At 43.6% G+C, this 12,500-nt stretch overlaps 1 protein-coding gene across 1 annotated transcript in view; it reads left to right on the top strand.

Annotated features, from left to right (window-relative positions):
• Positions 1–12,500, top strand: part of LOC143280158 (uncharacterized) — a 147,510-nt gene that overhangs the window by 37,162 nt on the left and 97,848 nt on the right. Inside the window, exon 2 of the mRNA XM_076584742.1 lies at positions 2,273–3,689. Within this exon, the coding sequence (XP_076440857.1) occupies positions 2,273–3,689 (1,417 nt within the window). The remainder of the gene's footprint in view (positions 1–2,272; positions 3,690–12,500) is intronic.

Genomic DNA, 12,500 nt, shown 5'->3' with positions numbered 1-12,500 from the left:
AGAGAGAGAGAGAGAGAGAGAGAGAGAGAGAGAGAGGGAGGGGGAGGGAGAGAGAGAGAAAAGTATGTCTATGTTGTTGTAGTGGGGGGTGTGTGTGTGTGTGTGTGTGTGTGTGTGTGATTGCGTGAGTGTGTCACACATACACGCATGCATGCACACACATGCAGTAAACACCCACCTAACAAGCACAGAGTTGGTAAATGACAGACATACAGAGGAAAAGAGTTCCATTAAGTTGGGAGTTCAAACTAAAAGGTCGTTTGATCAAAAGTCTTTGAAGAGGCTTCAGTGACTGGAAGAAGCTTTTCTTCAGCAGATATGACAGAACGAGACGGGGTGTGAAATAGTAAAGGATAGTAGATACGTGACGATATACCAGTTTTGTTCTGAAATCTGGAATGGATGGGTAACCAATGGAGTTGAAAGGAAACTTTTTGTTCTTTTCTCTTTTTTTTTCTGAAAATAACTCTTGCAGCAGTGTTCAAGATCATCTTAATTAAGGCGAGGACAAACCAGCAAGTTTTGAATTGCAGCCGAGTCAGTGCCACTCACGATAAAGGAAACTTGGGGACATCACATCTGCATGTTTCATGTTTAACTGTCTGTTTTTTGGTGTGTGTTTTTTTTTAATTACAATATTTCTTTTTGTACTTTGTGTATTCAGAAATAGAAATACCCTTGCTAGTTAACAGTCACTGAAATTCATTGCAATTGCCTAATGTGTCAAGGATGTAATTTTCTTATAGTGACATAATTATGTGAACTGTGCAAAATTATGTCAAACATGATGTTTCATTGAAAGAAATATACACCTTCAATGCAAGGGGAACAAGAAAAAAAAGGGTAGACGAATATAATAGTGTGCATACACTCAAGACCTGACTAAAGTGAGTTAGGTTCTGCATGGGGGCTGCATGAGCGAAGTTAGCAACGCTTAGCCTGCTTATCGTTAAGAATTATCCACGGTGAATTCCATATACTTCGGAACATTCTTAAACTGTAAGCAAACTTTGCGCTGCTGCAAATTAATATCGCCTCGTGCAAACCGGCCCTCATCAGGCATCTGCTGAGCAGATGTGGTTGTAGCGTAGAAGTGGACTCGTCCGACCGCTCATTGAGAAATCGAAACCGAAACTGGATATTTAACCACCTACCACTCTCCCTCTCTCTCCCTCTGTGTGTGTGTGTGTGTGTGTCCCCCAAAACTACTTTACATGGGCGTGTCGTGTTAGAAATGTTTTATACAAGTACGGATTTGGCATTGTTTGGGAAGCTCAAGCTGCAAGGGGTAGGGAATGTAAGTGCTGTTTCTTTCAGAATTCAAACAAAGGATCATATATTCTTTTGGGCAAGACTGGCATACCTCACTTGAAAAGCATGATTTCTTTCAGATATATTCCAGTTTCAATCAGTCAATATCTCTCAAAGTCTACTTTCATCACCCTAAGAATGTAAACTTACGAAGGTGTCTTGATAAGTTTAGAATTGGTATGTCCCCCATAAAACATAGTTATTTGCGATACAGACCCCATTTAGATAATGATGATAGCTATTGTCCTTTCTGTCGTAATGCCATTGAAAATGAAGTGCATTTACTTTTTGTGTGTCACAAATATCAGGATCTGAGAGAAGATTTGATACCAGTTAAGTCATTCTTCAAGCTTTCTTTGATTCTAGCCTGTGAAAACGTTGATATTATAACAAAAAATTTCTTTGTTTATAGAGAGCACTTAGCCGCAGAAAAGAATGTCTCAATAATATTTCAAATAATGCATGATGTTTTTTGGGTTGGTTTTTTTTGTTTTTTTTCGTAAAACTGTGTACTCATATTGTTATGGGCCAGACGGGCGCAATAGCCGAGTGGTTAAAGCGTTGGACTTTCAATCTGAGGGTCCCGGGTTCGAATCACGGTGACGGCGCCTGGTGGGTAAAGGGTGGAGATTTTTACGATCTCCCAGGTCAACATATGTGCAGACCTGCTAGTGCCTGAACCCCCTTCGTGTGTATATACAAGCAGAAGATCAAATACGCACGTTAAAGATCCTGTAATCCATGTCAGCGTTCGGTGGGTTATGGAAACAAGAACATACCCAGCATGCACACCCCCGAAAACGGAGTATGGCTGCCTACATGGCGGGGTAAAAACGGTCATACACGTAAAAGCCCACTCGTGTGCATACGAGTGAACGCAGAAGAAAGAAGTTATGGGCCAGAGGCCTGACAATGAAAACATTTTTGACTTTGACTTTGACTCTCTGTGTCCCCCACACAGCTCGGGGTCGAGCCAGGGCGGCAGCGAGGGCCACGGGTCCAGCCTGAGTGCCCATGGATCTTCCCTCAGCTTCCGACAGCACCACGGGCACGGGACCGGGACCGCGGGGCACGGGACGGGCCACCACCACCACCACCACCACCACCACCACAGCCACCCCCACAGTCACCACAGCCACAGCCAGGCGTCAGCGGGCGGGCACGCGCCCCGCAAGAAAGACTCCACCGCTTCCTTCTGCGGGGAGCTCCTCCCCGGGCCCCCTCATCCTCCTCCCCCTCTTTCCCCTTCTGCCGCCACTGCCTCCACCACCACCTCCCCCTCCTCTCTGCTCGCCCCTTCCTCCCCTTCTGCCTCCGCCACCGCTCCAGCCACCGCCACACAGCAGAACCATCATCACCAACAACAACAACAACAACATCACCACCAGCTACAACAACAACAACAACAACCACAGCAACAGCAGCAGCAACAGTTATTGGCGCCGGGCACGGGTGAGGTGGTGAGGCAGTCGTCTTTCCGGAAGCAGCGCGCGGCGGGCGACCCCGGCCCCAAGCTGGAGGTCAAGATCGCCCCCGAGCCTCTGGTGGCCACCATCCCCCCGGCCTCCCCCAACTCGTCCCCCACTCTCCACCACCACCACCACCCCCTCCACCACCACCTCCAGCAGCGCTCCCCGATCCGCCTTCACCGCCAGGACCTGCTGCCCGTCGCCATGGCCGGGGAGCACAGCGACACGGACGATCTGGACGGGGATGGTGAAGGGGGAGGTGAAGGAGGAGGAGGAGGAGGAGCGGGAGCTCTTCGCCTGGCCGGTCGCCCTTTCCTCCACCGCGACGGCTACTACCCTAGGGATTACAATGGAGGAGAAGGGGAAGGAGGAGGAGGAGGGAGGTGGGTCCCCCCGGACTCTTACACTATCGAGCGCTCCCGGCACGGGCGCAAGCGCGTGATCCTTAACGTGGGCGGCGTCAAGCACGAGGTGCTGTGGCGGACCCTGGAGCGCATGCCGCACACCCGCTTGGGTAAGCTTCGCGACTGTTGCTCCCACGAATTGCTGATGGAGCTGTGCGACGACTACTCCCTGGCCGACAACGAGTACTTCTTCGACCGCCACCCGCGCTCCTTCGCCTCCATCCTCAACTTCTACCGCACGGGGAAGCTGCACCTGGTGGAGGAGATGTGCGTGCTGTCCTTCAGCGAGGACCTCGAGTACTGGGGCATCGACGAGCTGTACCTGGAGTCGTGCTGCCAGCACAAGTACCACCAGAAGAAGGAGCACGTGTACGAGGAGATCCGGAAGGAGGCCGAGAGCATTCGGCAGCGGGACGAGGACGACTTCGGCAACGGGCGCTGCTCCAAGTACCGACAGAAGCTGTGGGACCTGCTGGAGAAGCCCACCACCTCCATGGCGGCCAGGGTGAGTCTTTGTTGGGGGTGGGGTTTTTTGGGGGGAAGGGAGGGGGCGGTTGGGGGGGGGGGTGTAGGGGCAATGGTTTGTGGGGAGGGATGGGGGGGTGTAAGGGCAATGGGGGGAGGGGTTGGGATTTGGTTGGTGTGGTGATGGGGGTAGGAGGTTTTTGTGGTTGGGGTGGGTGGGTGGGGGTGTTTATATATGTGTGTGGTTGCTGGAAGGGGGGTTCTTTACGGTGGGAAGGGGATGTGTGTGTGAAGGGGGGGGGAGGGGGTGCGGAGGATGATGTGTGTGTGTGTGTGTGTGTGTGTGTGTGTGTGTGTGAAGTCTTTCCGCTATTTAAATGTACGTGCGTGTATGTATGTGTGTTCATGTTCGTGCGTGCGTGTGTATGTCTGTGTGTGTGTGTGTGTGTGTGTTTGTACGTGTATACGTGTGTGTGTGTGTGTACGTGTATACGTGTGTGTGTGTGTGTGTGTGCGCGCGCGCTTGTGTTTGTGTGTGTGTATGTGTGTGTCACGTTGGGAGCAGGTAAACACCAAAGTGGGAGATCATTTTAGGTATGGGTATGGATAGGGGGTAGGGAGGAGGAGGAGTTTGGGAGAGAGGAGGAGGGGGGGGGAGGAGGAGGAGCATGCTGTGGATTGATTGGTATGACTGTTATGACAGCATGGTTTGTCAAATGTTTTATTATATCTGTTTGGGTTTTGTTTTTTTTTTTTTTTTATTAAATACGTGTGGTTGAGTAGGTGGTTGGGTATTAAATGCATCACCGTGCATTATATTGATTTCGTTGAAAAAGGTGGGGGTGGGGGGAGGGGGTTAATGCTATTCAATTGTGGGAGGTTGTGATGATTTTGTTTCTGTGTGTGTGTGTGTGTGTGTGTGTGTGTGTGTGTAGATGTGAATATCCGAACATTTCTTCATAGACAAAGAACATAAAAGTTGCACCCTTTTCATAGTCAGTTCATGATGTAGTTACGCGACCTGTTGTAGCTACTGGATGAAAGAGACGGAAACATAAACAAGAAGAAAAGAAAATGAAATGGTTGTCGAGGAAAACAGGATTTTTTTTTTTTTCCGATTCGGAGTTTCTGTTTCAGTTTCAGTTTCAGTTTCAACTCAGGTGGTGTTAAAACGTGCGGACTGATCTAAACTATTTACCCTTCTCCATATCTGCGTCAAAAACAAAACGAAAAAAAAAAAAAATTACAACAAAAAACATGGAGGTGGATACCTGAAAAGACCTTAAAAGCCTGCCATATAGTTCTGTGTAAAACGTGAACGTGAAATATATTTATCAAACAAAATAAGCAAGTAAGTAAATACTTTTAACATGTAATAGAATGAAAGAAACGCGTTGTATAAGGCAGTTGAAATTCGCGATATGCAGTTGATGCTAAATTGCAGATGTGGAGGAAAATAATGTCAATTAATCACACTTCAAACATAATTATTATTGTTGAGAAAAAGGAAATTCTGTTGTGGTGTTGTACATATATATATATATAAACTGACTCTTCGCAGCTTCCATATAGAAAATATATACCAGGTGTTCTTCGTTTTCGGTTGGCTTTGAAAGAAATACAATCACATCATAGTGTACACAATCATATTGAAAGAACACTTTCAGAACAGTGAAATTTTAGTTAACACGATCATAATGGAAACGTTTCCGAGTCTGTGTAGAGCAGGTGGATGGGGTTGAGGGTGGGGACGGGGGGGGGGGGGGGGGGGGGGGAATCGATGATCGAAGGGAACAAGTAGAGGTCAAGGTCAAGGATCGCCGCAGAAGAATGGTCCCTGCATTCGCACGTGCACCCCTGTTTGTTTTGTTTGGTTTTATTATTATTATTATTATTATTATTTTGTGTGCCATGCATGATGCATAGCATGGAACAGTAGACAGACAGCTGAAAGACAGACAGACAGACAGACAGTTAGCACTGATGGACAGAATGTGCATGAATAAAGATAAAAATAGCACGTCTTGCAACCCTTCTTTCCTCCCTGTATGAACGCACGCACGCATGCACGCACACTCACACACACACACACACACACACACACACACACACACACACAGAGCGTGAAACGTTACAACTAAACTAAAGTACTCATATACAATAAACACTTAAACAGTGAAGAAAGATCACACAAAAGGTAACCTTTTTGTACAGCATTAAAAAAAAAATTTTTTTTAATCTTTTTCGCAAAAATGTAGTCACGTTTTTGGTCACTATATTACCTTGCTAACTGGTATTACAACAATTCCTTAATTGAAAAAAAACAACAGCTTGTTGCTTTGTTTGATAGTATGTATACTTCTCATTGACACGGCGGTTCGGTACGTGAACTTATAAAATAGGTCATCAAGCTTTGTCAGTCGACGCGTAAGTGACCTACTTAGAACGCTAAATGAGGTGATAGGTTACTTGGTCTCTGAGCCAATCATAAAACTCTCACACACACACACACACACACACACACACACAATTTAAAAAAAACAACCGGTAACTGAAAAGGTTCAATAAAGAGAATCATTCACCGAGTTTGCAAATTTACAGTAAGCCCACAAGCAAATGAATGGCTCAGCAAAAATTAGCGCCCCAATTCCTCAATTTTTAATGGAAGAGACTGTGCGATACTGGCATAAGGACTGGAAAAAAAAAATATATGTATATATATATGCTGGCTTAAAAGGATGCAACATTTATGCTTTTCGTTAACGAACGCACAAAGAACTATACAGTTCAGAGGCCTGTTCAAGTGTTCTTCTAGTTGAGTGTGGGGGGAAATCTGGGATTTTCGGTCAAAAATACGAAACAGCTGGTTTACATGGTGAAGAATGCCATGGGGTGACCTTCACTCGTCGTGTGCGAGTCAGTCAGTGTGTGTCAAATACCGAGCTGTTTATAGAAGCCAATTCATTCGACCCGAAACTATCCCATGTGCCAGTTTACCTGCTTGTGATGTTATTAATTTTGATCTGGATAGAGTTGTCAAAATCCTGACACTAATTGCTGCACCTGGACCACCATCATGGAAGGAGTAATAGGCTGTGTTTCGTTTCGTTGTCACGGTGTTGTTTTTTGTTTGTTTCTTTGTTTTTTAATCCCAGTTTCTAGATAACCGAATGGAAAACTTCCTTTCATACCCCTTTTTTTTCTATATTCGGGTTATATTCCGCGGTAACAGGTTGTATGAAGGGGTTGAGTCTGACGCATTGCTCAAGAACAATCAAACACACATTATGGAAAGCACCTGGAAAACGGAATTTGGAAAAGTTTCATGAAAAAAAAAGTATTTCGGCAGCAATGTGTCTCACTTGCAAAACGGATTTTCAACAAAATATCACAACTGGAAAACGGATTTTGAAAAAAAAAAAAAAAAAAGCATTTCAGCAAAATATCACAGATGGTAAGAGGTGGGGGGGGGGGGGGTGTGTTTGTTTGTTTGTTTGTTGTTTTTTAAGCTTCAAAACAGTTTTATGGAAGTATCTATCCAGATCAGAGTTTGATAACTAACTAATTAACTAACTAACTAACCAAAATGAATAAATAGATACATACATACAACAAAAAAAAAGAAAGAAAATGACATTGTCAGACGCAAAGTATGTCTACCAAGATCTTTAGGATTATGTATCTCGGTAACAAAAAAAAAAAAAAGAAAAAAAAAAAAAAAGAAAGAAAAACAAAGGAAAGAAAGAAGGAAAGAATGACTGACTGCACGAAGAGAAGAGAACGGTATTTGAAACGTTGGCTCAGTGCCATCCGAACGGCAGTCTTCACTCTGTGTTTTATACACACGGTGCCATCGGCTGACTACAGGAACCGTGCCAGACTCTGAGGTAGACAACTACTGGAATGTATGTAGGTCACTGTGACCTCTGGCTTCTCTCCAGGCCTATAGCTTAGATATATATATATATACACGTGTACAGTGTACATGAACACCATATATTTAATACACATAGACAGATAGATAGATATTTAATCTGCCTCTGACGATGTTCTTTGTGCGTTGATGTTACTGGCAGCGTGGTGGTGGTGGTGATTATCATTATTATTATTATGACTATTATTATTGTTGTTGTTATTAGTATTATTATTTGCGAAACGGAGCGGGGGAGGGGGGGGGGGGGGTGGGGGGGGGAAGTTGTTTGTTGGTTGTTGTTTTTTTGTGTGTATGTGTATGTCTTTGTCTATGTGTGTATGTGCGTGGGAGAGACTGCGTGTGTACGTATGTGTCTGTGTTTGCACGTCTGTGTATGTCAGTATGTGTGTGAGAGAGACAGAGAGAGCATGAGAGGGATAGGGAGGGGGGGGGGGGACTGATGAGAAGAGACGGGGAGGTGTGTGTAGAAGAGGCTCTGTGTGTGTGTGTGTGTGTGTGTGTGTGTGTCTGTGTGTGTGTCTGTGTGTGTGTGTGTGTGTGTGTGTTCTGTTTGTCTTTGGTGAAAACCGGTAATGATGATTTTACGACTTGTGTTCTACCTTTCTGTGTATGTATGTATGTATATATATATATATATATATATATATATATATATATATATATATATGAGTGTGTGTGTGTGTGAACCTGTACTAATACAGTGAATGTTTCTAACCCTATGGTAATAATGATGATGATTAATGATAATAATATTCATGATTGTGTCTAACCAATGCTTGACGAATGTGCAGCTCAGCTGATGCATTCATATATATATATATATATATATATATATATATATATGAATGCGTCACTACCACACGAGTGTAGTTAGTGTGTGCCTTGCACCTTCACAATAATACACGTCTGTAGCACCGTAGCACGACACACAGTAGCTTGTAGAAGAGTGTGTGACACTTTGCACTCCACGTGATAATACACCTATGGTCGTCGTAGCTCTCTCTCACACAGTCTGGCATGTCTTAATTAATTAATTAATCACTCGATCACCTGACGTGTTTACGTGTTTTCCACTGCTTCACGTATTTCATAGTTCTGGACACACAAAAAGAAGAAGTAGGAGAAAAGAAGAAAAAGAAAGAAAAAAACCACCTCGTTATGCGACCCTTTAAATCTTGATTGTAGTGACACTTTTCTTTTTCTTTTTTTCTCTTCATTTTTAAGATTTTCTCAGTAGAAGCCTTTCTATTTGCATTAGAAAGAGAGAAAAAAAAACTTTCTTCTTTTTTGGCTTGGAACGTTTGATCCAAGTTTTCTCCATCTTGACTTGCAGGTAGATGTAGAACTCCCCCCTTTCCCCCATCCCCCTACACCCAGCCACCCACACCCTTACTTTACTCTTACACTACTTCTTTTTTCCCCGCCTGTAGATTAGTTAGTAGTGGGTGTTGTTGTTGTTGGGTTGTTTTTTTTCTTCACTTTTGCACTTTCTTTGAGCTCGATCACATGACTGAATTGCTGCACTCACTGCATGCACTGCACGTGAAAAAGGGAGTGACCCCCCCACGGACATTTAATTTGATTGGCTGACATCTGTAGCATGTAGTTTTTTTTTGGGTGAAGGCACGCTGCTGATTGGTTGATATTTATAGTGCTAGTGTCTGTGTGTGTGTGTGTGTGTGTGTGCATGAGTGCATGGGTTGATTCAGCCCCCTCCATTTTCTTGTCGACTCTGCGATTCCATTTTGGGGGGCTGGGGGGGGGGGGGAGTTTTTAGCATAGTCAGTGGTTGGGGGAAAATATTTCTTTTCTTTAAAAAAAAGAAAAAGAAAACTTCTTGTCTTTCTTCAGAAGATTTTTTTATTTTTTTTTTATTCTCCTTCTGCTATGAAATTTGTTCTTATTTAGCAGCTGTCTAAATAAAAGAAAACGTTTTCCTTGCTTCGCCAGCGCAAAGCAGTTAGATAAAGGTAACTAGTTGTGTGGAAACACAAGATTATTCATGCAGATGTAAAGAAAGGGAAAAAAGGAAATATACAGTCTACAAATATATATATATATATATATATATATATATATATATATACACACACACACACACACGTGTACACACACACTAGGGGGTAGTGATAATAATATGTATCATAATAGTGATATATGATTTTTTTCTCTCTTTTTGTGCGTTTTTGTTTCATTTGAAAACAGATTATTGATACTGGCATTTTTGTAGACAGAATGGAAAGCAATACACACAAATTACACAAGCTCGCTCGCACGCACGAACGCACGCACGCACGCACGTACAGATATGCACACTTTCGGACATATTCACCGACAAGGATATGCGAGTTACGCACACACGCAAGCACATACACACACGCGCACGCACGCACGCATGCACACGCGCACACGAACATTGTTCATTTTACTCGTGGTAATTTAACTGATAGATTCAACTCCGCATGTCATCTTTTACACAGTTTGTGTACTGCTAGTTATACCGTGTTTCACCAGTGCCATGAAGTGTGTGTGTGTGTGTGTGTGTGTGTGTGTGTGTGTGTACACGTATCATGTGCGTGTGCACTCAGATATGTTGGATAGTGGTGACATGATGCACGGTTGCAGATGTTAGAGTGTACATTGATTTTTTTGTTTGTTGGTTGGTTGTTTTTTGTTTTTTTGTTTGTTTTTTTTGTTGTTGTTGTTTTTTTCATCAATATTGTTATAAATCGTCATTTACAGTATTATGAGTCTTATACATACTTGTGCATAGGCAAAACGCTTTTTTTCGCTCTATTTGAGAAGTGTTGATTATCATTAGCACTAGTATCAATATCACTGGCATATTGTTGTTGTTGTTGTCATTATTGCCCACACACTGCCGTTTGCTCCATTCCGCGGATAAACGTGATCGCTGGGTTTGTCGCATGGCTGATTTCATTGCGATTGCTGACGTCCTCAAAGTGTGTGTGTGTGTGTGTGTGTGTGTGTGTGTGTGTGTGTGTGTGTGTGTGTGTGTGTGTGCGTGTGTGTGTGTGTGTGTGCGTGTGTGTGTTGTTTATGTGTGTGTGTGTGTGTGTGTGTGTGTGGTGTGTTTTATATGTGTGTATATTTGAGCCTCCAACATAAACGTTAACAAGTGGCTAGCGAGAAAACAGAGAGAAAGAGAGGGAGGGAGGAAGAAGAGAGAGAGAGAGAGAGAGAGAGAGAGAGAGAGAGAGAGACATTAATGTGCGTGCAAGGGATACATAACAGGTTTTATCGACACAGCAGATATCGTGTGTGTGTGTGTGTGTGTGTGTGTGTGTGTGTGTGTGTGTGTGAGAGAGAGAGAGAGAGAGAGAGAGAGTGTGTATGTGTTTTTGTGTATGTGTGTGTTTGTGAGAAAGAGAGAGAGGGTGGATGGGAGGGAGGGAGGGAGAGAGAGAGATTTATAAATGTGCGTGCTTGTGGTACATAACAGGTTTTATCGACACAGCAGATATCGTGTGTGTGTGTGTGTGTGTGTGTGTGTGTGTGTGTGTGTGTGTGTGTGTGTGTGTGTGTGTGTGTGTGTTGCATCATTAGAACCTGCGCTGCACCCTTCAGTATGTAGGTAGAAGAAGAGGAAAAGAAATGACACACTGTGAAACTGTTCTGCTTACCTTGCACTTTGTAAACTAAGGGCAAGTCGTTTTCGACGAGCATTTGTTGCTGTTGTTGCTGTTCTTCTTCTTGTTGCTGTTGTTGGTTAAGTCAAACTCTTCTTCACTCCTTGTGCGTGCGCGCGTGTGTATGTGTGTGTGTGTGTGTGTGTGTGTGTGTGTGTGTGTGTGTGTGTGTGTGTCTGTGCGTGTGTGTGTGTGTGTGTGTGTGTGTGTGTGTGTGTGTGTGTGACAGAAAGACAGACAGACAGAGAACTCTTAATAATTAATGTTAGTAGTTTTACAGCCTTGAGAGAGAGAAGAGAGAGAGAGGGGGGGGGGGGAGAGAGACAGACAGACAGACAGACAGAGACAAACAGACAGATGTGCACAGAAACAGAAGCAGGTAGAGCGACAGACAAACAGGGAGAGACAGACAGACAGAAAGCGAGACAGCTGCAGCAGAATCCCTTGATGTGGAAGAATTTTGGAGGACTCTATCTCTCTGTGTGAACGTGGCCGTGGTGGACAAGGCAAAAACTGATTTCATTTAACACGTCAGTTTACATGGGGAAAGGGGTACAGGGAAGATTTCAGTTGCAGGAAAGAATGGAAGTGTTGCGTTTTAGAGAGAGAGAACACACCCACCCACCCCCACCCACCCGCTACAAACGTGCGTGTTTGTTTGAATATGGGTTTGGACATGTATGGTTGAGTCAGGGAGTGGGTTGTGAGGTTGGTTTTGTAAATGCATTTCGGCAACGTTTAATAGAGTGTAGATGGCAGGATTGGAATCGACATATTTACACAAGTGAAAGGTTTGGTGTGTATAGAACGTTTTGTGTTTTGCATGATTTAAAGCCATATTTGCGTTTAAATCTGGAAAGACATTTGAAATATGTGACGACTAAGTTTAGACTAGGTATCTCTGATTTGACTGTGCATTACTTTAGAGTTGACAAAGAAGTTAGAGATTCTGATCTAATGTGTAAACAATCAAAGGAAGATGAAGTTCATTTTGTTCTCAGTTGCGAAGCACTCAAAGATATTAGAGAGAAATATATTCAGCTCAAATATTAATCGACACCCTTGTCTCTTTAAACTGACTTTATTTGTTATCTTGTACTGACGATAGCGTTGTTAGAAATGTGTCTTATTTATCTTTATAAAGCCTTTACGTATAGAGAAATTGCTGTTTCTTAATCTGATCAAAGATGTGTAACATTTATTTCTGTATCTTATACAGTCCTTATGTTCATGATTATAGCTCGTTAGATAGTGTTCACGTTCCCCT

Source organism: Babylonia areolata, chromosome 3 (genome assembly GCF_041734735.1).
Source record: "Babylonia areolata isolate BAREFJ2019XMU chromosome 3, ASM4173473v1, whole genome shotgun sequence".
NCBI classification, from domain to species: Eukaryota; Metazoa; Mollusca; class Gastropoda; order Neogastropoda; family Buccinidae; genus Babylonia; species Babylonia areolata.
The sequence above is the reverse complement of the archived record's forward strand: the minus strand, read 5'-3'. Positions and strand labels throughout refer to the sequence as shown.